This window comes from Diplodia seriata, assembly GCF_021436955.1.
Source record: "Diplodia seriata strain FDS-637 chromosome Unknown scaffold_1, whole genome shotgun sequence".
Lineage (NCBI taxonomy): Eukaryota > Fungi > Ascomycota > Dothideomycetes > Botryosphaeriales > Botryosphaeriaceae > Diplodia > Diplodia seriata.
The window spans coordinates 3,495,870-3,522,408 of NW_027117308.1; the positions used below are offsets into that span (position 1 = coordinate 3,495,870).

A 26,539-nucleotide genomic window follows, 5' to 3' on the forward strand; every position below is an offset into this window, starting at 1 on the left:
TTAAGAGACTGATCGTGGCTTGTGATGGTGAGTAAGATCCCCATTGTTGTCCTACTGTAGACCCTCATATCATCCCTGCTATCGTTCGTCTTCCCATCCCCATTTCTCGATCCTTGGGGCGTCTCCGCGATGTCATTGGGTTGCACCTTTCGTATTCTCTTTAATTTTTTTTTTTGGGAGTGCTGTGCGTCTGAGGGAGTGTGTTGGTGAGCCATCGATGGCCTCACACGTGTGACTGAACACTGGAGGATATGATGGTGATGCTTGTTTGTTTGCTGATGAGAAAGACAGGTACATGGCTGAATTCAGACAACGGTATGGCGAATGGCGAACTGGCCGTCCCTAGCAACGTGACGCGAATATCTCGAGCGATCAAACCAATGTCGAAAGACAGGATCCCTCAGATTGTTTACTACCATTTCGGAGTTGGATCTCGTGGCAACGTTGTCAATCGAGTGATAAGCGGCTCAACAGGGGGTGGGTTAGAGGAAAACGTACGCGAGGCCTACTCATTCCTCAGCAACAACTACTCTCCTGGTGATGAAATCTACCTGATCGGATTCTCGAGAGGCGCGTTCACTGCGCGTAGTATCGCAGGCTTGATAGATCAGATAGGTGTGTTGACGAAGAAAGGTCTGGGAGCCTTTGTAGCAATATTCGACGATGTACAGCACCGGCGAGATCGCAGTTACAAGGACCGCAACCCGGATATTCCGTTCCCCAACAAGCCCAATGCGAGCGACCCAGCCTACCGACATGAGCTGGAAGCGAGAGGGATGACAACGTTAGGCGTCCGGGTCAAAGCTATCGGCGTATGGGATACCGTCGGCTCTCTGGGTGCTCCGCGAGTCGGCTGGCTCACGAGAGTGGGACTACAGCCTATGCAATCCAGGGAGATGTCTTTCTTCGACACAAAGCTCGCCAATTGCGTTGATTACGCCTTTCAGGCGCTGGCGCTGGACGAGCGCCGAGCGTCCTTCGCACCAGCACTCTGGGAGAAACCCCGCGACAACACCCGGACGGTGCTACGGCAGGTGTGGTTCCCGGGCGTGCACAGCAACGTCGGCGGCGGCTACGACGACCAACAGCTGGCCAACGTCACGCTTGCGTGGATGGTGTCGCAGCTACAGCCCTTCCTGGACTTCAAGGTGAAGTACGTCTTCGACCAGGAAGAGGCCAACGACCGCTTCTACAAGCGACAGCGCAAGGAGTCGCCGCCGCGACCTTGGAGCTTCGGCGAAATCCCCAACTCGTCGGCGGGAATCTACAGCCTCGCCGGCAGCACGAAACGCACACCGGGCTTGTACACCTCGACGGATCCGCACACGGGACGCAGCACCGGCAGGCCGCTAAGGGACACGTGTGAGTATGTCCATGCAAGCGTCCGCACGAGGTGGAGGCTAGGAGGCCCCGGCGTGGAGGACAAGGGCAGATACGACCCCGAGTCACTGGTCGATGACTGGCGACTCGTTGTCGAGTATCCCCCCGATCACGACCATCATCGTGGTGGCGGTGGTGGTGGTGGTGGACCTCCTCCGGACGTCTTTTGGCGCCTGCGCAGCGGCATCGACGATGCGCGTTCACCCGTCAGTACGCGCGTCTTGCCCGAGGCGCCGTTGAGCAGGTTGGAGAGGGAGCTTCTAGCGGAGCGCGACCCGGAGGCGTATGAGTTTGTGATGTGGCCTCCGCGGACGAAGCAGAGACGACCTGCAGCCGGTGGTAGGGCGAGGAGTAAGAGTAAGGGGCCGCCCAGGCGGGAGAGGATGTCGATGATTGAGCCGAGGGAGAGGGAGAGGGTGAGGGAGAGGAGTAGGGATGTGGTGAGGGAGGATGTGGTCAAGGAGAGGAGGAGGAGGAGCGCCATTTTGCCGCCGTCAGGGGATGAGTATGATTACAGGAGGAGTGTGCCGGAGAGGTTGGGGTAGAGTGGGACCTGGTCGTGGTGGTGGTGGTGTTGGTGCGGTTTACCCCCTTGTTCTTTACCTTTGTCTGCTGGTCTTGATGCTCTTGTAGAATTGACGATATCACAAAGGCTTGCAGAAGATAGAACGGAAAAGTGACTGCAGCAAGAGTGGCGGGCATGCGTGGTACACTTTGAGAAGGATAGGTTAGAGTGATGACACTGTAATTGTAGAGACCATAATAAGAAAGAATGGACGTATATATTAAGCTGCTTGTTTCTGTTTGGGTTGCAGGTATTGTCGACCTTTGTGCTGGTACCAACGCGCAGGCCAGCCATTAATCAGCTAAACTTAGCGCCGCCAAAACGAGTCCCTTGCCTGCGATCTTCCATCAACCCCATCAACGCCAAACACCCCATTCGTGCGCAGCGGCGACGATCAGTAATGGCCTCTCCACAAGCACAAGAAACGGCATGTGGAGCTCTTGCGGCATGCTGTGAGTACCTAGCCGCGGCAGAAGGCGAACGCCAGCCACAACGCAGTAACAGCAGCAGCTCATCGTGTGGCTCTCGACAGGACGCCTAACCCAACACAGCATCCTCGCTCTCTTTGATCGAGTTTGCAGGCGCGGCTTCTTGGATATGTTTGACCGCAACACCCGCTGGCAACTGAAGGATTACTAGTACCACAGACCGGCCATGTTCCCCTTGCTAGGGTCCGCCACCCGGCGGTCTAAGGCCTCTCGTTGGTCGAACATGGATCTCGGCCCCCAAATGCGCACAGCCCCACGTTGTAGGCTCAATGGGCCGCTTTTCTCTTAAACATGGTACCTCTCTCCGCTGCGTCGTCTCCGCCGAGCCGATAGAGCAGCATTCCGCCAACACCGGCCGGTTCCTGGATCGCTTCGCAATCATGAGCTACCACCCCGTTCACGGCTCCGAAGCCGCCGCGGCGCCCGAGATCCAGTACGAGATGCGGCCCTACTCCGACGATCGCCGCCGTGGCGACCGCCCAGAAAGCTTGTCTGCCAGAGACTCGGACTCGACCCAAACCCAGGCCAAGGCGCCCGCAAACGATGTCGTCGAGAAGGATGCGGACCGCCGCAGCCAAACGGGCTCTTTGTCCCCTGCAGGCAGGTTTGGAAGATGGCTCACGGAAATCCTGGCGTACATCATCTCTCTCATTGCTCTGGCTGCAATTGTCATCACGCTTGCAACGCACGATGGACGTCCTCTCCCGGACTGGCCGTTTAGGGTGTCCATCAACGCCCTGATATCCGTGTTCGCTGTGATTCTCAAGGCCACCATGATGATTCCGGTTGCCGAAGGTGCGTGCCAGCCCACCCGTTTGCGTGGCGACTCGACTAACGCGACCCCAACCAGCTGTCAGCCAATTGAAATGGTCATGGTACAAGGAAGCCCGTCCGCTCCACGATATCGCGAGATTCGACCACGCGAGCCGAGGGCTTTGGGGATCCCTCAAGTTCATTCGCTACCTCCACGTTCAGAACATCGCAACGCTCGGCGCCATCATCACCGTGCTGGCAGTGGCAAGCGACCCCTTCATCCAGCAGGTCATCAGATATCATTCCTGCGCACAGGACGAGGCCAGCGAGGCTGCATCCATCCTGCGGACAAACAACTACACCGCAACCGGAGCCCACGTCGGCGCCGGCATGACCACTCTGGACCTCCCCATGCAGGCCGCGCTCTACCAGGGTGCGTACAATTCTTTCCAGGGCGTCGAACCAGCGTGCGGCACTGGAAACTGCACGTACCCCGAGTATAGGACGCTCGGCATGTGCAGCTACTGTGAGGACAACTCGGCAGCCATCAACAGAACGTGCATCGACTCCAAGACAACAACAACGGCGTGCAACTGGACGCTGCCGTCGGGGCTGCAGCTCACGCTGCCGTACCCCGTCATGATGGTCATGGGCTCGGGCAACAACAACAGCGTCTACGGCACCACGTGGAACGAGACGGCGCTGGTGGCGACGGACATCCTGACCTTCCCCGGCGCCCCGACCATGTCGTCGTCTTCGTCGTCGTCGTCCATCGCCGACTTCCAGACGGCGGCGTACAAGTGCTCGCTCTCGCCGTGCGTGCGTACGTACCAGCTCAACGTCACGCAGGGCGTGCCGCACGAGACGCTCGTCGGCACCTCGCCCGTCACGCGCGAAACGATAGACCTGCCGTGGTCGAGCTACACGGCGGCGCCCATGCCCTGCCTCATCGACGGCGTCTACCACGACGCGTCGGAGTTCAAGCAGCCCAACGCCACCAACACCTTCGAGACGTGGGGCGTGCTGCCCGGCAACACGTCGGCGGCACACCTGCCCAAGGAGTGCGTGTTCTGGTACCTCAACACGCTCGGCGCGCAGGAGTTCCTGCCGGGCTTCCTCTCCGGCTCCGTCTGGTACGCGCCCGAGGTGGACGAGTCGGACCCGCCGTGGCTGGGCCAGCTGTACAACGCCGGCAACACCAGCCTCGAGCTCGTCGCGCGCATCTGGGACAGCATGGCCGACAGCATGACGGCCAACATGCGCCGCAACGGCGACGAGAGCAACAGCGCGCCCGCCCGCGGCGTCGCCAAGCACACGGTGACGTGCGTGAGCGTGCGGTGGCCGTGGCTGGCGTATCCGGCCGTGCTGTTGGCGTTGACGGCCGTGTTCCTGGTGGCGACCATCGTGGAGAGCGTGGGAAGGAGCGGATTTCACATCTGGAAGGGGAATCCGCTGGCGTTGCTGTTTCACGGCTTGGACGGCAAAGAGGTGGCCAAGTATCGCGGGGAGGTGACGCATGAGGGCCAGATGGAGCAGGTGGCGAAGAAGGTGCGTGTGCGGATGGGGGACCTGGGGAGTGGGATGCAGTTGGTGGAGGTGCCGGCGCATTGAAGATTGGCGATTTCCATCCTTTCCTTTTTGATACCAAAGATTTGATGCAATGATACGTAGATGAATGAGAATGAGACATATGGTGGTGGGGTGGTCTCAGTGCGTATGTGAGTTGCGTGAAGTCTCGAAGGAATGGCGGCCATAAGTGTGTTTCATCGTGGAGCATCTACAGCACATGATAATCAGCTTCCTTTCTTGACCGCAATGACGCAACGCTTAGGCAGCCGACGGCGAGCTTCACAGATGCTTTGGCAAAGATCATGGATATGGCCGTGCAGATCGAGGCTCTAACGCAAGGGACTAAAGGTCTGAAGAATGCAACGCACGTGGAACGCCGAGAGATTTTTCTCAAGAATATTGATCGCCGTACCGGTAAGTCCATAGAGGATGGACTCAAGCACATTATGAAAAGTCAAGTCTTTATTTCTCCTTTTCAACCCACTGTGCCCCCGCATACGCACAGCGTGGTCGAACGGGAACAGGAACATCCCTCGCCCATTTGCACAACCTCATCAAACATATGTTGGGTCCTACAACTAGCCTTTCAAGAAGTGCTCATCGCATACCAGTGACAGTTTCACAACAGCAGTCTATACCGCTGTATCATGCCTCCAGTGTAGCTCGCTCTGACCCACAATTGTTTATACCGGACTCTCTCTTCTCCGGCGACTCCTCCCCGGCGTTCCAGGCACCAGGCGCTTCAAGCCGACCCAAGGCGTGTTGACGGGGCTGTCGCCGTCGTTGAGGAGGAGGTCGTACAGGAAGCCGCCGAAGGTGGTGCCGATGAAGGGTGCGACCATCGGGATCTGCACGCGCCGCGCACTTCGTCAACACGCATCGCTCAATCACATCCTGCTTCTGCGACGGTGTTGGAGAAGGAGGAGGACGACATACCCAGAAATAGTAATTCCCCGCTTTCCATACGTTGGGCCCGTAGCCGAGCATGTACGACATCAGGCGCGGACCGAAGTCGCGGGCAAGGTTGATGGCGTAGCCGGTTTCCCAGCCGCTGGCCATCGCGCACGTCACGGTCAGCAACGTGCAAGCATGCGGGGTGGAAGACACTGATGAAGGGGATGGGTGAGCAGCTTACAAGCAGGCGCCGATACCAAAGATGAGGAAGAACAAAGCGAGCGGCGTCAGCGGGCCGGCGCCGATGTTGTCGTCGTCCTTGAGCGCGAAGATGACGAGCATCAGGATGGCGGACGCGACAAACTCGGAGAAGAACATGCCGGTGCGGGTCATGAACTCGGCCGGGTAGGTGCAGAAGATGCCGGCGCTCGACGTGTTGGAGTAGCCCGGCACGGTGCGCACGCCGTAGCCCTCGTAGTTGTCGATGGCCGAGTTGTAGTTGCCGTAGACGACGGCCGACGCGCACATGGCGCCGAGCACCTGCGCGACCGCGTACACGGGGAACTTGCGCCACGGGAATTTGCGGAAGACGCAGTTGGCGAAAGTCACGGCCGGGTTGATGTGGCCACCCGAGTAGCCTGAGCAATATACACCGAGCATGACGCCGAGTCTGTGGGCGGCAGGTCAGGGGACATACATCACTTCGGTGCGACAGGAGTAGGGGAAAAGAACACTCACCCCCATCCCCATGAGATGGACTGGTAGTCTCCCTTCTCGGCCCCGGAGAGGACCACCTGGGCCACGACGCCGTCGCCGAAGAGAATCAGAACGAAAGTGCCAAGGAATTCTGAGAAGGCTTCCTTGTGGATGCGCCTGATCCGGCTCCAGAGGAGAGTGGGCCGGACATCCTGTTCCACGATAACGTCCGAGTCACTCCTGGCCTCAATGGCGATCTTGTGGTCAACGCCATATTCACTGTCAGTCTTCGGCGGGGGCTCCTGGCCTTTGGAAGGCTGATACTTCTGAGTCCTGGTGGCCGGCGCCGCTATATCCTCAACATGAATGGCACCAAACCCGGAGTCCTCCCTGGCATGGAGAGGGGTTCCATCATGGTGCGGCGCCATAGTAATCCAATCAGACAAGGGGAAAGCCAAGGGCACAAGAGCAGAGTGAAAATGACCTGAAAAGGGGACGTCTTTTGGATTCAATAGCCGCGATCGATCTGGAGGGGACAGCGTCTGCAGTTTATAAAGCCATCACACAACATCCCGCTGTCTGCCAAAGCGAACCATCCAAAGACCTCTCCCCCGCACCATCAGTAATACCAAGCCAGTCCTGCCCTTGCGCCTCGGTGGTGCCGGAGACCGGCAATCGTATCGACAGCAAGGCCAGCCGCCAGACGACCAGTAGACAGTTTCCGAAAGGCACCACCATTCGTCAACGCGACCTCCTGGATGCCGCGGCGCCAACGGTGATGGCGCCAACATCCGAGAGCGGATGCTGTGAGAGCCTGGGGTGGCGGTTGATGTAACCTGTGCCATGGGGAAAACAAGATACAGGGAGGGGTAAGACGAGGGAGTCAGATAATGCGTTCGCGGCGTTGAGGCCAGGTAATTGGACAGCGTTACTTCGCCCCTCCTCTGTCGTTTCCCATTCCACGGCGTTAGCTGTCTGGGGAAGGAGGATGACTACGACACACACCAACGGCATCACTGGGTGGCGTGATGGAGATGATTTCCCGGGTGGGTTGGGGGTGCAGGTCGTGGCAACCTCTGGGCTGTGATTCTTCGACCCGTCAATCCGTATCACTTGCCCTCACCACTCAGAGAGCCCCTTGACGTTCCGCAGACCAGGCTGACAGAACCCTGACCTGCAGGTGTTCGTTTTCAGAAGCTGGACTGCGTAATCCCTCTTGTCAGGTCTGTGTGACAGATAGCATAAGATTTTTCGAGCAGCCGCAAGCCGTTTACCCAAGACTGGACATTAGAGCGGTGCCAAAGTGGTGGCCTGGAACAAGGTCTTTGGAACAAGGCGGCCAGACGATATGATTCAGCCGCTGGGTAGTGCAAGAAGCCCCGACCACATTGCCGAGGTAATGGATGCTGTGAACGCGTTCAAGCAGGCGTGCTGGGAGGGAGAGGAGCTGATGGCAGCGGCGATGCGTCCAGAACAGTCAGGAGCCACGCGGTGGTCGTACAATGGCGGTTTCCCGGGCGGATGGGTGCGGAGAAGGTCATATTTGTGAGCTTACAGTACTGAGATACGTCCGGGTTTATGCCCGGCTGTGGATTAATGCCGCGCTGAGCCGGGGCATGCGACCATGTCAAACGCATGCCCATGAGAGAGAGCTGATTCGGATAGGGTTGGCGCCAAGCTTTGCGGGGAACCGTTGATCCTACCTGATCCTTGACCAATCAGTCCTGGGCGAACACCCGCGATTCGGGCATGTTCGTCCGACGCACCTCGCTGATTCCAGAGTCGACTGGGCTCTATTGTGGCTTGCGACTGCCCTCTAATACTCGTCACCTTGCTCTTGCCCCAAGATGCTCTCTGTTGTAGCATTGCTCTTTCAATCCTTTTCCCGTATCGCTGAATCCCAACCGACCTGAAAATGAACAGCAACTACGAAGAGATTTTTGTTGGTGCGATCGACCAGGGGACAACTAGCTCCCGCTTCCTGATCTTCAATCCGTCCGGGGAGCTGGTTGCTTCGCATCAGGTGGAGTTCACACAGTACTTTCCAAACTCTGGGTATGACAGCGTCTAGATCCTTTTCTTGAAGCAAGCCCTGACTACCTTCAGCTGGCATGAGCACGACCCTCTGGAGATTGTCTCCAGCGTCGAGTTCTGCATCGAAGAAGCCGTCAAGTCCTTCGAGTCCCAAGGGTATAGCCGTTCGCAGATCAGAGCGGTCGGCATCACGAACCAGCGCGAAACGACTGTGGTGTGGGACCGAGAGACGGGGAAACCGCTCTACAATGCTATCGTCTGGACCGACACGCGAGCCCAGGCGCTGGTGCGTGAGCTCAAGGAACGGCCTGGGGCGGACAAACTTCAGCAAATCTGTGGACTACCATTGTCCACGTACCCCAGTTCCGCGAAGCTGTTGTGGATGCTCTGGAATGTTCCCGACGTCAAGGCCGCATACGACGAGGGAAAGTTGGCGTTCGGTACTGTGGACACCTGGCTGGTGTACCAGCTGAACGGAGGGCCTGCCAATAATGTTTTCGTGACTGATGCCACTAACGCCTCGCGAACCATGTTCATGGACATCTCGAGCCTGCGTTATGATGATACATTGCTAGACTTCTTTCAGTTGAACAGGGCCAAGGTGCACTTGCCTAAGATTGTCGACAGCATCGATGCCAAGGCATACGGGACGCTGACGTCGGGAGCCTTGAAGGGGTTCGTCATTGCAGGCTGTCTGGGAGACCAGTCGGCCGCATTGGTCGGCCAGAAGGGGTTCTCGCCGGGCCTTGCCAAGAACACTTATGGAACAGGTTGCTTCCTGTTGTACAACGTGGGCGACAAACCTGTGATCTCCAAACATGGACTTCTGGCCACGATCGCATACGTTTTCGACGGTAAGCCAGTGTATGCGCTGGAGGGTAGCATCGCAGTGGCAGGATCGGGCATCAAGTTCCTCCAGAACAACCTCAACCTCTTCAATGAGGCCCCAGAGATCAATGATCTCGCCACTTCGGTGGAGGACAATGGAGGGGTCGTCTTCGTCACGGCCTTCAGCGGCCTCTTCGCCCCGTACTGGATCGACGATGCAAAGGGCACAATGTGTAAGTCTTCAACCGCCTCCAGCCTTTCATTGTAGCTGCAGGTTCACCTAGCGTGGGCTGAGAGAACACGACGACTGACGAAAACAAACCTACAGTTGGCATCACGCTCAACACGAAGAAGGGCCACATCGCCCGCGCCACATTGGAGGCAACTTGCTACCAGACAAAGGCCATTCTTGATGCCATGCAGCTCGACAGCGGCCACGCTCTTGCCGAATTAGCTGTCGACGGTGGCATGTCGAACTCGGATCTCTGCATGCAGACCCAAGCCGACACCATCGGCATTCCGGTATACCGGCCAAAGTACGTATGCTGATAGTCGCATTGAGGAACGCGCCATTGACATGCGGTGCGCTGCAGGATGCGTGAGACCACAGCGCTCGGCGCGGCCATTGCAGCTGGGCTGGCGACGGGGGTTTGGCGCAGCTTCGCCGAGCTGCGCGACGTCAATCGGGCCGGCGGCACTGTCTTCGAGCCGTCGACCTCAGCCGCCGATCGGGGTGCGAAATTCGCGGCCTGGACGAAGGCGGTCGAGAAATGCAGAGGCTGGGTTGACGTGCCGGGTAAGCCGCTGTCCACACCTGAGGCTCCGAAACTCAGGCCACGCATCGACTCGGCCGTCAGCGACGGCAACATTGATTTGGACGGCATGGACGAGGAGGATTTGCAGATGGAGCTGAGGAAGATTGAGATTCTGCAGAGCCTCAAGAGGCTCCGGAACGCCCGGCGCAGCCACTTGTAGGTTGTCGATAGAAAGTATGGAGAGCTCGGCGTCCATGATTCGAGTCTATTCGTGATTAGCTCCACTGCTGAAACGTGCAGCCCGTTCGCCGTTGCCCGAGCGCGACACGCTGCTGGCAGCCAATTGCAGCAACGTGCCGCGGCGACGCAGTCAGACAGCCAGCCACCGCGAGCGCCAAAGCGGCGACGGGCTGGAGAGAGGAGGTGGACGGGTGGTTGGGGCCGAGGAGAGAGGGCAGTGGACGCAGTGGACGCAGCGGCTAGCCTTGTCACGTGGACGGCTGCTCTGGGCATGACGCTGGCTCTGCGCCAGCCAACCAGAGGCTGTCCTCGATCGATCGCCCGGCGAGCTTCAAGTCTCCGAGCAGCCGTCCGTCTTTCCCAGCTCCAAACATCACACCATTTGACTCCTCTCTCTCCTTTCCCATCGGCCACACCTGCGCGCGCATCAATCATCCCTCGTCCATCGTCGCATCCGCCCTGCGACCACCCTCACTCTCATTTGCCGCCCATCCGCGCCTGTTCAGCTGTCGCAGCGCTAGCAGCTCGAGCTCCCTCAGCTCCGAACGCCCATCACCATGTCTGAGCTCCAGAAGGGCGACGAAGGTAGGCTGTCCAATCGCATACCCAGTCGCGACTGCCCGAAGCGCACCCCTTCATGCACGCGCCCTCGCGTCTGCACGCGTCTACCCCGGCGCCTGCCCGTTCCCCGGGCCGTGCGATGACGTAGTACGCGCGCCGCCGCGCATGTCAGCCAAACAACCCGAACCCATCCTTTCTTCTTTGTCCTGTCCGAAGCCTGCGAAAACCCTGTCGCTGACCTGTGTTTTGCTTTGCGACTGCAGTGTCGTGGAAGTGGGGCGGTGGTGCGCCCGGCGGTACCGTCGCCGAGGTCGCCAAGGAGGGCGAGATCGCCATCGAGTCCAACAAGGGCAACACCATCAAGAAGAACGCCGATCCCGAGAACCCCGCCGTGCACATCGAGCGCCCCGGCAACGATGTTGTGAAGAAAGCCTCCGAGCTCGAGCTCGAGAGCAAGGCCAATGGCTCCGAGGAGAAGGCGGAAAAGAAGGATGACGACAAGGACAACAAGGAGGAGGAGAAGAAGGATGAAGACAAGGAGAACAAGGCGGCGGAGAAGGAGGCCACCAATGGCGAGAAGAAGGCCGAGGGAGACAAGGATGAATCCAAGGGCGAGGAAAAGAAGGAGCCCGCCAAGGATGAAAAGGAAGAAGAGAAGACTTCAGAGAAGAAGGAGACCGACGAGGCGCAGCCGGGCGACAAACGGAAGGCCAAGGAGACCAACGGCGAGGAAAAGAAGAAGTCCGAGGAAAAGACCGACGACAAGCAAGACGACGAACCGCCGGCCAAGCAGCAGAAGACCGAGGCTGAGGCTAATGGTAAGAAGGGTCGCGGTAGGCCCAAGAAGGCGGAGAACGGCGAGAAGAAGCAAGCAGCGAAGGCCAAGCCGAAGAAGGAGCCCAAGAAGGCTGCCACCGAGACGGGCGAGCCCCGGCGCAGCGGGAGGAACAAGTCCTCGTAGGTGATGATTATTATGTACTGCAATATACTCGATCGAGAGCCCATGGCTACTGGTCGGGCTGGAAAAGAAAAGCTGGACATGTCAATATGCGGCGCCGGGTGGTTCATTGCAATTGGAAAGCTTAATGCACGGAATGTGAAACGGTGTCGTATTACTACATATCGAATCTGTACGCATATCAATGTGAGCGGCACGTCAAGGTTGTCTTTCAGAAAACCACTCGAGTCGCGCGAGTCATCATCTTGGTCTTGGTCTCGGTTGTCAGCATACGCCCTGTTGGCAGGTCTGCAACAGAGGCGACTCGAAAGGTGCAGAGGTCAGCGTGAAAGGCTCATTCACAGGGAAGAAGTACGAAAAATCCCCTCCGTTCCGTCTTGAAACAATGAATGATAAAAGGAATCATCATGATACTGCACGGATAGCGTGACGAGGGGAAGGTGATGGCTTACGGATGAGGATAAGGCTGGAGCTGAAGACGCGAGATGGAGTCAGCTCCAACCATCACCCAGCAACCAGCCAGGTGGGATGCTTACTGCATAGGTGCAGGAGACATCAGTGCGACATGCAATCCCTGTGCACATCACGATGGGCGGGACGGGACGAGAGGATGGTGTTGAGATGCGGGGTTTGTGTGCGAAGACGACGAGAAGAGTTTTCCTCGGCTGAGCGAGGACTGCAGTAAACAGGCAGCAAGCGAGTGACCTCCTGCCCTCCCTTGTTCAACCATTCGTTCCCTCCGTCCGCCGCTGCTGTGACAACCTCCGCGGGTCTCCACCGCTTCGAGCACCTAGCGCCGGCTACATGACAGCACGCAAGGCCGTCGGGCAAGGCTGAAATGCCCAGCTGGCCTATCTTTAGCCCGATGGCTTGCGCCGCGACAGCCGCTCCGGGAAAACGCTCCCTCTCGAGACTCGCACTCGCCGTGCTGCCAGAACGCTCTGAGTCGCAATCAGCTGCCAATAATGCGCCCGAACACATGCTGAACTCAGCTCTCCCGCTTGCCGGCGCGGCATGGCTTCCACCGTCGCGCCATGTTGCCGGTAGCGTCCTATCTCAGCCGTTGTGGCCCCCATCTTGGCCTCTCTTTCGCTACGACTCTAGAGCGCTGATCACAAGAGCTTGGGGCACCAACTATTGGGGGCTGGCTGTCGGTCTTGCGTGGGATTGGAGGGGACCTGCGCCGCTTCCCATCCTACCGCTAAGTACCCGCCATTCCAAACCCCGGGAAGGATGCCTTGGACCTGCTGTGTCGCTGTCGCCTGTCGGGTCGGGTCCGCTGTTTGTTTGCTTCCCGACCCCGCAGCCTCAGCATTCACCTGATCCTCTCTCACTGCTCTTGAGAGAATCGTTGAGTTCACTGTACGTCCACTCGTTCTCGGGAGAGGACCGCACGCTGCCTGAAGCCTCGCACACCATCACGCTCCGCTTCCTCAACAATGGATAACGTGCCCGCTTCGCTGCGTGCAGGTTCTCCTGCGACGGAAGGATACAGTCCGTTCTCGGACCGCTGCGCCATTCACGAAGAAACACCTTCTCCCCATCTTGACTCACCCGGCCCTCAACGTCCTTCTCTGGTTTCTACGCGACGCGATTCTCGTCAACGGTACTCTTATGCTTCCTCCGTATCCTCGCCGGATAAGACTTCATTCGCCGTCCCCGATGTACCGTCACCACCAGCTTTCTCTGCATCCACCGCCTATGACTCTGTGCCAGCTTCTTTCACCCAGAGCAGCCCTGTGCCGTCGCGTCAGCCCAGCTTGTTCAGTAAGCTCGGTTCGCTGAAACCTTTCAGAGGATCACGACGATCGAGGTACGGCAGATTGGATGATGGCGATGAAAGTGGAAGCGTAGATCTGGGCAAAACAAAACTAATGGGCGTTGAAGAGGAAAACGATGGTGACAGCATTGCTTTCGACATCAGTGCGTTCGAAGGCCCAATTGCGCTTCGGAAAATGTCGGTAGGGGAAGAGTCCGGCAAAGACCAGGAGACAAGAGGCGCCTACGCAGGTTTGGATGGCGCGAGTCAGAAACGAAATATTGACCGCAAGCCTACCAAGCTGGGAAGCGGCATGCATGGAGTTCTGGACGCGTCCGAGCCGGTTCGTCAGGCAACGGTCAAGAGGGGACAGACATCAGCCAAGGCACAACGCAAGGAAGCCCAAAAGGCAGCAGAAAAGTTCGGGGAGATTCTAGCTGTGGAGACGCCTGTGGTCGATCTCAGCAATCTTGATGGAGCCGAGTACGAACGTCGCAGCATCATCGACAGGGTCGCCAACGCACCAAACGGCCAGTCGGAGACGAGCTATTACTTCCCTCCAGATCCCGATATGCCATCCTGGAGGCCGATGTCAATGGGCTCGTGGTGGATCACAATGCTTATCATCATTGCAATAGGTCTTGGAGTCGTACAGGAACTGCTCTGCCAGATCTCAATGCGGAAAGGGGACGAAGACGGACTTCTCAAATTTAAAAGCCCACAGGAGATCTCCCTTACGGACTACTTCACCTGGAAATATGCACCGACAATCATCCTCCTATCCTACGGTATTCTTTGGCAGATCTCCGACTTTGAAGTCAAACGGCTTGAACCCTACTATCAGCTCTCTCGTCCTGGAGGTGCCACTGCATCCGCCAGCTTGAACATGGACTATTTGACTTTCTTGTCATATCTCATCCCCATACGGGCAGCGCGCCACCGGCAATGGGCGGTCTTATTTTCGTCTCTGGCAACTCTCATCTCTGGCAGCCTTGTTCCGGTCCTGCAGTCAGCATCCGTAAAAATGTACCCAGAAAAGGATGACAGGAGCGAAGGCGGCGAGAAGTTCATCCGAATCGTTCCCGTCTGGTCACGCATAATGTCGGCATCTTTGTTCGCTGTGGCGTTTTGCGGCATGCTTCTCCTACTCAAGCTTCGGAGAAAGAGTGGTTTGCTGAGCGACCCAAAGGGCATCGCCGGCATCGCGACCATGGCAACGCAGAGTCACATTCTGCAAGACTTCCAAGGACTGGACATAGCGCCAACGCACGTCATCCACAAGCAACTTGCGCACCGCCGCTACATTCTCCACAAAAGTTCTCTGTGGCAGGGAGAATACATTCGCAACACGCGCACGGCAGAAGTGACGGAGAAGTTTGAGAACCCCCATCCTCTCATGCTCACGCTCAAAGGTGGTATCCCGTACATCTGCGGCATCATTATCGTCATGGCCCTTCTGCCCATCTTCTTGTTCCAGCCAGACGCCAACATTGTCACCGAGAAGATTCCCTTCCTCCTCACCGCCATCGGCACCATCATCAAGCTTCTCTGGGGTACGATCGATATGGACGTCCGCATCGTCGAGCCTTTCTACATCCTCTCGCGCCGCAACGCGCCACCGCGCACCCTCACCCTTGATTACACTGGCACCATGCCTGGCTACCTTCCCGTCAAGGCCTTCTTCAACCGCCACTACCTCGTCTCTGCCGTTGGTGTCGGCGCCATCATGACCGAGGTTTTGACAGTGTGCATGTCGTCGTTCTCGGTCGATGGCAAGAAGTTCATCTCTGGTGAAGGCCACGATCTCCCTCATGACGACGACAACGATAGCCGCTACACTACGGACGAAACGTTCAAATCCTTCTGGGTGTCATTCGCTTTGGCTCTTGGTATCCTCGTCTACCTGTGCGTCGTTGCCAGTCTTGTGTATGCGAAGCGGAGGCACTACTTCCTGCCACGCCAGCCCGGTAGCATTTCGTCTGTGCTCGCATTCATCCATCAAAGTAACATGCTGGTGAACTTTGTGGATACGCAGAGGCTTGATAGCAAGGCCATGACGCGTAATCTGGAGAAGAAGAAGGGAACGTATGCACTCGGGTGGTTCAGAGGCAGGGATGGTGAGGATCATTGTGGTATCGATGAGGAACCGATCGCAGCCGAGTACAAGCACGGTGTGGATTGGCGGAAGGGCAGAGTGACAGGCGTTTCAACTTGGGACGTTTATTGAAAGAGGAGGGAAACATTATGATGAGCATGAGCTTGCTCTACTTTAAGAGATTGGGATGCCAGTCAGCGCTCTCCGGGTGTTCTGGGAGCTGCCCTGGGTGACACGCACCGATCGGGGAGGTTCGTGTTGGCGCCGACAGCGGCTCATTCCTCGAGGAAAGCACACCAAATACGAAGCCCTGCCGCAGCGGGTATGGTGTAAATGGCTTGACGAGACCGCCATGCTCTCTGGCGGCAAAGGTCAAGATGCTTCTGATGAGGGGGACGCCGGGTTCGCCCGCAAGAGGCTACATGGGTTGGCCGTTGTGGGTGGTCGGCGCACAGTTCTGGATGCCGGTGGTTTTGAGATGGCGCAGCGGGTGACAAAAGGAATTGCCCGCCCGCATCCGCCTTACATAGCTGCCGCATCATAATGTTCATGTAGGCAGTTGGGTACAAGATCAGGACGTAAATGTGCGTATCTAGAACTTATGTTTGTGTCCGGATCTTGTATTCAACTACCCATGCGACTCACCATGATGTAGAGCTCTTATCGGAACATCTGCATTTTTGCCTATTTGCGACCTCTGTCGGCTCCTGGGTGGCTTGTTTTGTAGATGCCTGCGAGCTACTGATAAGTTCAAGGGGTTCGAGTCACGATCTTACTACAGGCATTGGACCTTCCCCGCAGACCGAAGGACCAATCGGACGGACGCGGTTTTGGGAGCCATCAGTTAGAGGCATCACCTCGCCAGGGCGCACGACGAACCTGGTAAGCGTCGCAACTGCCGGCATGACAGGCAGTCGTGAGTGCCGGAGATCTAGACTGCATCGCTCCCTCACGTCCATTCCCATGGTCCCGGGTGTATCAAGCAGGTGAGACCGATTCGCCACGCTTGTTGATCGGTCGCAACGAAGCTAGGTTGGGGCAGAAAAACGAGGGAGGAGGACAAGTGCAACATGAAGCAGTCAGTGTCTTTGGCAGAAGCCGATGGGTGGGATTGCGGGGTGCGCCGGGTAACCCCAGATTCTCGGCACGGCTGGCCATCAAAGGACCCACTAAGAGTGGGGAAGAGGCGTTCCTCCCGTCTGTCGGCAGCCTCCACGACACACCTTGCTGTTGATGCGCTCTCGTCGACAGCGATACGCTTTTGTCCATCCCGACTTTCCCCTGTCTCGCCTGCAGTGCCGAAGCTGCTGACTCGTGGCGGTCGTCATACTGCATGGGGGCTGCGGCAGAAGTCTGAACTCTAAGCCTCCGCTATACAGATGTACCCGCCGATTGAATACGCTCACATATAAACTCCCCGTAGCACTTGAGGAAGCCGAAATCCAAGTGTCCCTCTCTCCAAGGTACTTCTTCTTTCACCGTCCCACTGCGTCTAGCCATAGTTCAAGCCAGCATGGCAGCCCCAGATCATGAGCTCGAGAAGAACCAGCCCGCCGACTCTCTCGAAGCTGTCATCACAACTCCAAGCAATGCAGTTCCTCGGCAGGCTTCGGGAACCATGGGCGATGAAGAGGAGAAGGTCTCCGTTTCAGCCGTGATTGCTGTCTTCGTAAGTCATGCATCGTGGTATACAACGGGACATGGTCGACTGGGCTGATGAACTCCCCTATACAAAAGTTCCTGGGCATGTCGTTTGTTGCTCCCGTGGCCTGCGGCTACGTGCTCGTCAACGGCATCCTCAATCCCATTGGGCAAGACTTGAACGACACGGAGAACATCGTCTGGATTGCGGGCGGCTGGAGCGTCGCATCCGCCGTGTCGTTCTCCATCGCCGGAGGTTGGAGTGACATTTTCGGCCGTCGCTGGGTCACACTGTCTGGCCAGATCATTACGCTGGTGGGTGCGGTAAGTGAATTCTTGCTTGGAACTCTCTGACGACTGCAAGGCTAATGGTATTTAGATAATCGGAGCAACTGCTCAGAAGACGACGACGGTAGCTGCAGCATCGACAATTGTTGGCTTCGGTGCTGGTGTTGCATTCGTGGCGTATCCCGGCATCTCTGAACTCCTTCCCAACAAGTACCGGTGCGTATCTGTCACTCCACATATCAATGAACATCGTCGCCCGCTCCGTCTCAACTTACTTGCCAGCTGGATTCTGACATGCAGATGCAGGGGCATCGGACTCGGTTGGACGGAGTTCTGCATCAACATCCCCTGGGCCTCCTTTAGCGTGATAATTGCCAACAAGCTCGCCGAGGAGGCGACGTGGCGATGGTGCTACTACATCGCCATCATTTACTCAGCTCTGTGCACCGTCGGCATTGCCATCTTCTACTTCCCCCCGTCCCGACCGCGAAAGGACTACGACAAGTCTCGCTGGGACGAGTTCAAAGAGCTGGACTGGATCGGCCTTTTGCTCTTCACCGCCGGCCTGACCATCTGCCTCGTCGGCCTGACCTACCTGGGCAAGTCCTCCTACTCCAAGGCGCTCGTCGCGTCGACCATCACCGTCGGCGCGCTCACCACGGCCGCCTGCTTCGCGTACGACTTCACCGTCCCGGCCAACCCGCTCTTCCCGCGCTCGCTCTTCGCCATGGTGCGCAAGTTCACCATCCACCTGCTCATCGTCTTCGTCTCGGGCTTCATCTGGTACGCCATGGCGGCGCTGCTGCCGCAGGCCACGCTGTACATGTACACCAACGACCCCACCCAGATCGGCATCATCGCCATCCCCAACGGCCTCGGCGGCGTCGTCGGCGGCTGGCTCATCCCCTCGCTGCTGCACCGCATCAAGCACGTGCGCGAGCAGATTGTCGTCGCGCTCGTCATCCAGACGGCCTTCACGGCGTGCTACGCGGCGGTGATTCCGCACAACAGGGCGGCGTGGATCGCGCTGCAGTTCTTCGGCCAGGGCTGCTTCACGTGGCTGACGACGATTGCGTACGTGACGGCGGGCCTGTTCGTGCCGCAGGACGAGCTGGGCGTTGCGTCGGGCCTGATCGGGACGTTCAGGAGCGCCGGCGGGTCGATTGGGAATGCCGTCTTCAGCAGCATCCTGCGCTCCGTCACCAATCGCGAGCTGGGCGGCAACATCGCCGCCGCTGCGATCGGGGCTGGCTTCGATCCGGAGAACTTGGCCGCGCTGATCCCGGCCGTGATCGAGGACGCGGTCGGCGTGCCCGGCGTGCTGCAGGCGGTGCCTGGGGGCGTGAGCGAGGGTGTGGCCGAGGCAACCAAGGTGGCGTTCAGGGAGACGTATGCGAAGGCGTTTCGGATGGTGTTTTACGCGAGCATTCCGTTTGGTGTGATTACGACGGTTTGTGCGTTTTGGGTCGAAGATCCGAGTCCGCTGCTCAATTCTCACATTGAGGTGCAGATGGAGAAGGATGTCGTTGCGGGGAAGAGGCATGGCGTGCATGTTGACAGGGCGAATGAGGGGGCAAACGCTTAGTTGAGTACAAAGAACTGGGATGACTGGTTTCGAGGGAGACACAAGTCCTATTGCCGCTTGGGATTTTCCATTGCTTGTTGGGTATCTTGGTGGTCGTTGAAGTAAGAACCCAGTTCGAAATCAAGCCACGCACAAGAAGGGCGCCAGTCTATCAAGAATGGAATCTTGTGGCACGCGCCGTGAGGCAGGTTGTAAATCACAGTGTCTGGGGTGCGGGTGACAAAAGAAATTGCCCGCCCGCATCATGATATCTGGACATAGTCCTGTAAAATGTTTCGAACTGCTGCATAGTACTGTGGTCCCATGATATACATGACTCGCAATGCCATGTTGACGGCCCCTGCTCTGATCAACGGTCGGATTTCTGTGGGCCAGCTACCACGACCGGAACCCAGCATGCAGATTCCAAGCCCAGCCGGACCAACCACGTTGCAGGGCTGGACAAAGTGCCTGCAGAAAGATGACTCGGAAGCGCCGGATGCGACACGCGCTCGGCTCCCATTCCAGTTCGTGACGTGGTCCGGGAAGAGCGAGTTGCAAAGACGGTTGAAAGAAGCGGGGACAGGGCTCGTTCCAACCCCTGCGTCCCTCGCACCGCCTTCATGCCGCTTTCCCCCCGCCCCCTTCCCCCTCACACAAACCTTTCTTTCTTTTTTTTCCTGCGCTCTGGCTTTCGTCGAACAATTAGTTCGGTAACGCACGGGAGCATCCGCTGCCACGTTCCCTAGTTTCCGACGAGCTTATTTTCCCACCATGTCCTCCCCTCTCCGCCCCACCTCCGCTTCGCCGGACTTTGCTCCGTCGAACGAGCCCGTCGTCAACATTCCAATCGTGGGTTACACCAAATCCTCTCGCTTGCTACTCGTGCCGACCATTACTTTCACAGGATGAGAACGAAGACGACTCGGCCTATGGCGAAGACGAGCTCAGCGACACCACCTCAATTGCCTCCACCATCTGGCGACACCGCTTCGAAAACGGCCGCCGCTACCAGAAATGGAAAGAGGGCGCCTATTGGTACGTAGACAGGCCGTCCGTTGTTGAGGCCGCGCCTCAGGCTCATGCCATTGCCATTCAGGGGACCCAACGACGACACCCAGAACGACCAATTGGACATCGGGTAAGCTGATGCGCTACTTCCCTTCGGAGAAGAGCGTCATTCTCAGTCCATCACAGGCATCACATGCTCAGGATAGTCCTCGGGGACAAGCTTTTTCTTGCACCAATTGGCGATAACCCTCAGGCAAGATCCGTCTCCGTCTTCAACATGGTGAATCTAATCGAAAGTCCAGAGAGTCCTGGACGTCGGCACCGGCACCGGAATATGGGCAATGTGAGCATGCCGCAGCCGGATCAATGTCAACGCTCTGTGCTGATACTCTTCGACGCAGAGATTTCGCGGATGAATATCCGAGCGCCGAGGTCATCGGAACGGACCTGTCGCCCATCCAGCCCTCCCTGCTGTAAGACTCCAGACACGGTTACCACGATGGGAGTGCACGACTGAGCTGCGATATCAAAGGCCCCCCAACTGCAAGTTCGAGCTCGACGACGCCACCGAAGCCTGGACCTTCCCGGAAAACCACTTCGACTTCGTCCACACGCGCTGTCTCTACGGCAGCATCGATGACTGGGACAAGTACTATCAGCAGGTGCTCCGCACCCTCAAGCCGGGCGGCTGGTTCCAGCAGCTGGAAATGTCCATCCTCACGCGCTGCGACGACGACACGCTCGACAAGTACGAAGACAACGTGTTGAAGGAGTGGGGGCCGCTCTTCATCAACGCGGCCGACTCCCCCAAGTTCGGACGAACGCTCGACATCTGGAAGGACATGAAACAGCGCATGATTGACGCGGGGTTCGAGGACGTCCAGCAGGTCGACTATAAGGTGCCAATCGGACCGTGGAGCAGCGATCCCCGGCTGAAGGAGATCGGCAAGTGGCACTTGCTGTATTGCTTCCAGGGTGCGGAGGGGTGGGCGATGTATCTCTGCACGCATGTGCTTGGCGTATGCTCCCGTTTTCCCCGCTCTTATCTTGCGTGCTGCGTTCCAGAACTGACGGCCGGCCAGTGGAAATACGAGGAGGTGCAGGTGCTGGTGGCAAGGTTCCGGGCTGCCATCAGGAGTCGCAAAGTGCACCCCTACTACACATAGTAAGTCAGTCCTCGGCCCGATTACCGCGAGCACTGGCTTACCCTTATAGCTCTGTCGTCTATGGGCGCAAGCCGGACAACTGATAATATGCAACAAGGATCAGGCACACCTGCATGTCCTCGGTTGCTGAGTAATCCAGTGACTCATACCGCCAAGGCTGCCGTGCATTAGACCAGAGCGAAAATTATTCATGGGCCGGCGCCAACAGCCTTTTCCTTTGAAGATTCAGAGCAGAGATACGAGGAGGCAAGAAGGTATGCGCCAAGCTTTCGACAAGCGCGGTACTATGGCTTTCGTCATAAGCGAGTAATAGTACAAAGGGCGGAGCGCTAGGTTCAAGTCGGAAGATATTCACATGTAATACCATCCGGATGGTCCAATGAGCGGTATGTGTAGCGACAAAACCTTCTTCGGTCCTTTTCGTTCGTGCGGATTGCTTCTCCATTTCCGGTAACCCTGTGGAGATGCAAAGACTTCATGCCATGACCGCCGCATCTCACGTCTTCTCCTTGCCAGCGTCGACAGATGTATAAATACCCGAGATCTTGCGTTCCTGGATGATCCTCCATTGCTTTCCCTTGATCAACATTGCTGCACGTTGGAAACCATGGGAGACGGCCATACTGCGACCATTTCCCCGTCCGAGATAGTCCCCGACGACATCGAACTGCAGCGGGCGACAGCACACCAGCATGGTTCCAGCACTGAGTCATTCGGCTCCTCGATGCAGCCGGCCGAGGAGGCGCGCGTAGCCCTCCAAGAGGACGTGCCGCCGAATGGAGGCTATGCCTGGGTCTGCACCATCAGTGTCTTCCTCATCAACGCCCACACCTGGGGCATCAACGGCGTAAGTGGCCCATCCACACGCTGTCCTCTGATGCGGAAGTCTGACTGACCATCGTGATCCAGGCGTGGGGAGTGATCCTCAATCACTTCCTCCAGAACGGGACGTACCCGGGAGCGGGGCACCTGGAATACGCGCTGATCGGCGGGCTCTCCATCTCGCAGGCGCTCATGGTGTCGCCCATCGCCGTGACCAGCCGCGAGAAGCTGGGGACGCCGACGACGCTGCTCATGGGCACGGCCGTCGTCTTCGCCGCGCTCTTCTCGTCGGCGTACGCCACGGCCATCTGGCAGCTCTTCCTCAGCCAGGGCGTGGCCTTCGGCTGGGGCATGGGCTTCCTGTACATCACCGCCACCGCGGTGCTGCCGCCGTGGTTCTCGACGCGGCGCAGCCTCGCGCTCGGGCTGGCGTCGTCGGGGGCCGGGCTCGGCGGGCTGGCGTACAGCCTGGGCACCGGGCACGCGATCGCGCAGCTCGGCGTGGCGTGGACGTACCGCATCCTCGCGCTGTGCAGCGTCGTGGTCAACACGGCGTCGTCGCTGCTGCTGCGGGACCGCGTGCCCAAGGCGGTGCTGGCGCAGCCCAAGGCCATGACGCTGCACCAGCAGCGCGCGGGCAAGAAGCAGCTGACGGGCGTGATGCGCAACTTCGACCTGCGCGACTTCGGCCGGGTCGAGGTGCTGCTCATCGTCTTCTGGGGCGTGGTGACGGAGCTCGGGTACATCACCATCTACTACTCGCTGCCCAACTTCGCCTCCACCATCGGCCTCTCCGACTCGCAGGGCGCCGTGGCCAACGCGCTGCTCAACCTCGGCCTCGGCATCGGCAGGCCCGTCGTCGGCTTCTACAGCGACCGCCTCGGCCGCATCAACATGGCCATGCTGACGACGGCCCTGTGCGCCGTGCTCTGCCTTGCCCTGTGGATCCCCGCCCACAGCTACCCCTTGTTGTTGGTGTTTGCCGTGCTGGCCGGCACCGTGTGCGGCACCTTCTGGGCCACCATCAGCCCCGTCTTGGCCGAGGTCGTGGGCATCGGCGAGATGGCCGGCGTGTTTGGCGTCGTGTGTTTTGCCCTCGTGCTGCCCACGACGTTTGCGGAGCCGATTGCCATGCAGCTGGTGAACGGCATCGGCTTGGGCGAGGGCACCCAGAAGTACCTCGTTGCCCAGGTGTTTGTGGGCGCCATGTTCATTCTGGGCGCGGGCTGTTTGTGGATGCTGCGGTCGTGGAAGATTTTCGAGATTGAGAAGAAGGCCGCCGTGGAGAGGTCCGAGGACGACGTGACCCCGGAGTCGAGGTCCTCCGTCTCCAAGAGGATGGAGAACCTTTGGCTCACCCCGAGGCGGCTTCTTTTGCCAGGCTGGGTGTAGCAGGAGAAAAAAGTCAGTTCTCGCTTGGTGTCTCGGGCGTTTTGCAAGGCTTGTGTGGGTTTGGGATTTTTTCAAATTTGAATGTTCTTAAAGTTAATACGCTTCATGGGCTCTTTGGCAGCTATCCACCATATCGTTCTAATCTTTGATGACCGACATAAAACATCGTTTGAACCTGGTCAGAGCCCTTGGATACCTTCTTTTGACATCTATGGAACAGCTTTGTTGGGTGGCAAGGAGTCAGGTGCTGCTTTCTTTTATGATTCACTACACGCTTGAACTGATGGCGATCCTGGGGCTTGCTACATGAAAGTATACTTACGTATTTGATGCAGTAACCCAATCGAGGTACGTCTCTGGTCAATCCTGGCGCTCAGACTCAAAGTTTTCCTGTAAGCTGTGACTACAATATGTGGTTCGCTCTTTTCTGTTCAGTTGCGGCCATTCTTTCCCTCTCAGCCAACATGGCTCACGCACAGATATCTCTTCCAAAAGCTCAAAATATCTAGCTATTATTTGCAGAGTACCTTTCCTCTTCGACATCTCCCCGCGACCTCACATGCAGGCATGGGGCGGCTTCGGCCCCTCGCGCGTCTGGCGAATAGCTCACACGTCCACGTCATGCCAGAAAGACTCTTATACAACTTCAGCTAATGCCCTCCTGCAGGACCTACTCGAGATAAATCCGGAGCATTTTCCAAGCAACCCATATCTGGTATGCTCAAACATATGTATCCAAGAGCTTTTGGATCAACTTAATGCTTTTGTTGAAACAGCCTTTGCCTATTGTAGTAGGTGCAAAAGCAACACCATCTACCGCTAAACTCCCGACGCCGTTCACTTCTCCGCAACGAGCCAAGCATCGTCGTCAATAAAGCCAAGCCCACAGCTTTAGGTATACAGGATTCTAGATCAGCTTATCTTACAGTTACCCCGCGTTCTGGGTTGGTTTCGGGCCCGACGCTTACGAAGGTAGACGGAATCCTTCGTTCTCGGCTTCCGAGCGTCCGAACCACGTCACGCAGCTGACCGTGTACAATAAACAGTAAAGACTATATAAAACAGTAGAACCAACATCTACTCCGAAGCAACAAGCCGCGAAACCAGGGCCCTCCATTCACCTGCTGCCTGCCAGCCAGCCAGCCCATGCAACCAACCATGAGCGCGCCCGCACAAGAGCAAATCTCCATCCTCACCATCGGCCTCGACCTCGACTGGGGCGCCGCGCACCTCGGCCACGAAATCGACATGACCGCCGTCCGCGCCGCCGTCGCCAAGGGCATACAAGAGTTTGAAAACGTCCCCGGCCTCCACCATGACAACTACTTCGTCGTGCCGGACAACACAGATGCCTGGAGAGAGACTGAGCGGACCGTTCGCGCGGGCTACGACGGCAGGCCGTGGGATGGCATCACTATCGGCTGGGGTCTGCGCGGGCACGCGGACATGACGGTGGTTTTTGAGAGGGTGGTGAATCTGGCGAAGGAGGTCTCGCCAAGTTCGAAATTGATCTTTTCGGGCCCGGCGTCGGACCATTTTGGGGCGGTAAAGAGGAATTGGCCGCATTTGAAGGGGAAAGGGGAGTAATGGTTTTGGGGGACGCGGTGCTGTGTGATCTCCGGGGGCTGTTACTGATTGAGCAGAGGTTTATTGAGGCTTCCTTGTCTCTCCGATTGTTGAGATTGTAGGAGTGTGTGTCGCGGCGAGGCCGGACTCACGCTGCTGCTGCTACTACTACTACTACTGTTGTCGGATACATCACCACTCTAGCGTTCTTGTTTGAACGTTCTTCTTTTAGTTCTGTGATGCGTCCATGGAACATTACATACCACCTCCGTGCTCAAACTAAGGATGGCTCTGATTGTGGTCTCATGCCCCGAACTTTCATGATGATCAACTTGGAGATCTGTGCGCTAAAAGTACCTGTCAGTTTTTTCTTATCCGCCATTAGCTTTTTCTTGCCCGCGATTGCAATAGTCGCCGCTGTGTTGTCGTCATCACATAGCTTTACACCACCGTCGCTGGAGGGAAAAAGAAGAACGCGGAAGTCCAAAGTTCACAAGGTCCAAAGGCCGCAGCGACCAGTCCCCACCATCTAATCTCTTTTCCATCAGATACCCCCTTCTTGTATCGCGCCTAAACATGCCTCTCGTGTGCAAGACTTTAGCCTCGGGCCGGGGCGCGGACGTAAGCCCCACCAGCTCTTGGACCTCACGCGCGTCCGTCCAAACTGCCGCTAAATAAACTTGTGGGCCGACGCCCTCGCGAACACCGTCACGGTGCACCGCAGCAGCAGCGATGCCGGAACGTGCGGTGGGGTGGATTACGTGCATCGATTATGAAAAAGCCAGATACATACATACAAAAGAGATTTTCCCTTTTTTTCCCTCCGTCGATCAGGTGGAGGCGAATGGCCATGCATGCCACAGGCCATCACCACGTGGTTGCTGGGACCAGGAAAAGGAGTGATTAGTGATGAATGGCTTTTTGGAGGGGATGGTCAAGGCTTGGGTGAAGGGTCAAAGATGCGCAGACGGTCGGATGGGGGGTTGGGGTTTCTGCAGTTGTCGGATGGCGGCACTGCGTTGTGAAAGAAACTCTCGCACGTACACACCGTGTGCTTTCTATTCCATACTGTCGTTATATTATTGATGAGACGTCCAATGGCTTCCTTCCTTCCCGCAGCCATGAAGATCCACCGGAACGCCCATCGGCTGAGCCGACGCCGCAGTCAACGCGCCGCGGGCGTAGTGAAAGGGGAAGCAGTGCCGACATCTAGCATCTTCTGAGCCTAGTACACCGGGGCAGATCCAGGGAGGGATTTCATTTGTTGCTACTACTACGTACTCTCGACGGGTCGTCAAATTGGAGCGACGGCTAAGGCGCGTCGGTTCCCGGCTGAGGTAGCACTTGTTCCCTGCATGTAGACAAGCGCCGAGTCTCTGGAGCGTGGCGTCGGTTGGCGCGGGGGGAAGCGTACCCGCTGTGGGTGAGGCATAGCCCGGGAGAGGTTGAGCTACCAGGGAATTTTCCTCCCGCTGTGGGTGTGGACGGTGACAGTCCGTTGGTAGGGCACAAAG

General features: G+C 57.6%; 9 protein-coding genes across 9 annotated transcripts; 7 read left to right on the forward strand and 2 right to left on the reverse strand.

Annotated features, from left to right (window-relative positions):
* Positions 1 to 24: 24 nt before the first annotated feature.
* SLS55_001017 (uncharacterized protein) lies at positions 25 to 1,925 on the forward strand (the record flags this gene model as incomplete). The annotated part of the gene is made up of 2 exons (XM_066772520.1): positions 25 to 31; positions 310 to 1,925. The coding sequence occupies 2 exons, from the start codon at positions 25 to 27 to the stop codon at positions 1,923 to 1,925; spliced, it is 1,623 nt and encodes a 540-aa protein (XP_066637799.1).
* Positions 1,926 to 2,813: 888 nt separating this feature from the next.
* Positions 2,814 to 4,797, forward strand: SLS55_001018 (uncharacterized protein; the record flags this gene model as incomplete). The annotated part of the gene is made up of 2 exons (XM_066772521.1): positions 2,814 to 3,228; positions 3,284 to 4,797. 2 exons carry the CDS (start codon positions 2,814 to 2,816, stop codon positions 4,795 to 4,797), a joined length of 1,929 nt encoding a protein of 642 aa, XP_066637800.1.
* Positions 4,798 to 5,438: 641 nt separating this feature from the next.
* Positions 5,439 to 5,814, reverse strand: FPS1_2 (glycerol channel; the record flags this gene model as incomplete). The annotated part of the gene is made up of 2 exons (XM_066772522.1): positions 5,439 to 5,603; positions 5,692 to 5,814. 2 exons carry the CDS (start codon positions 5,812 to 5,814, stop codon positions 5,439 to 5,441), a joined length of 288 nt encoding a protein of 95 aa, XP_066637801.1.
* A 72-nt stretch (positions 5,815 to 5,886) lies between these two features.
* FPS1_3 (glycerol channel) lies at positions 5,887 to 6,916 on the reverse strand (the record flags this gene model as incomplete). Its single annotated transcript, XM_066772523.1, has 3 exons — positions 5,887 to 6,319; positions 6,388 to 6,735; positions 6,912 to 6,916. 3 exons carry the CDS (start codon positions 6,914 to 6,916, stop codon positions 5,887 to 5,889), a joined length of 786 nt encoding a protein of 261 aa, XP_066637802.1.
* Positions 6,917 to 8,260: 1,344 nt separating this feature from the next.
* Positions 8,261 to 10,182, forward strand: GUT1_1 (Glycerol kinase; the record flags this gene model as incomplete). The annotated part of the gene is made up of 4 exons (XM_066772524.1): positions 8,261 to 8,400; positions 8,452 to 9,440; positions 9,536 to 9,743; positions 9,801 to 10,182. 4 exons carry the CDS (start codon positions 8,261 to 8,263, stop codon positions 10,180 to 10,182), a joined length of 1,719 nt encoding a protein of 572 aa, XP_066637803.1.
* Positions 10,183 to 10,759: 577 nt separating this feature from the next.
* SLS55_001022 (uncharacterized protein) lies at positions 10,760 to 11,724 on the forward strand (the record flags this gene model as incomplete). The annotated part of the gene is made up of 2 exons (XM_066772525.1): positions 10,760 to 10,787; positions 11,027 to 11,724. 2 exons carry the CDS (start codon positions 10,760 to 10,762, stop codon positions 11,722 to 11,724), a joined length of 726 nt encoding a protein of 241 aa, XP_066637804.1.
* Positions 11,725 to 13,383: 1,659 nt separating this feature from the next.
* Positions 13,384 to 15,707, forward strand: SLS55_001023 (uncharacterized protein; the record flags this gene model as incomplete). The annotated part of the gene is given in 2 exon segments (XM_066772526.1): positions 13,384 to 13,390; positions 13,402 to 15,707. The coding sequence occupies 2 exon segments, from the start codon at positions 13,384 to 13,386 to the stop codon at positions 15,705 to 15,707; spliced, it is 2,313 nt and encodes a 770-aa protein (XP_066637805.1).
* Positions 15,708 to 17,291: 1,584 nt separating this feature from the next.
* On the forward strand, positions 17,292 to 21,328 carry SLS55_001024 (uncharacterized protein; the record flags this gene model as incomplete). Its single annotated transcript, XM_066772527.1, has 9 exons — positions 17,292 to 17,540; positions 17,596 to 17,720; positions 17,811 to 18,876; positions 19,976 to 20,106; positions 20,168 to 20,209; positions 20,481 to 20,552; positions 20,612 to 21,054; positions 21,145 to 21,244; positions 21,295 to 21,328. The coding sequence occupies 9 exons, from the start codon at positions 17,292 to 17,294 to the stop codon at positions 21,326 to 21,328; spliced, it is 2,262 nt and encodes a 753-aa protein (XP_066637806.1).
* Positions 21,329 to 21,852: 524 nt separating this feature from the next.
* Positions 21,853 to 23,459, forward strand: SLS55_001025 (uncharacterized protein; the record flags this gene model as incomplete). Its single annotated transcript, XM_066772528.1, has 2 exons — positions 21,853 to 22,092; positions 22,155 to 23,459. 2 exons carry the CDS (start codon positions 21,853 to 21,855, stop codon positions 23,457 to 23,459), a joined length of 1,545 nt encoding a protein of 514 aa, XP_066637807.1.
* Between the last annotated feature and the right edge of the window lie 3,080 nt (positions 23,460 to 26,539).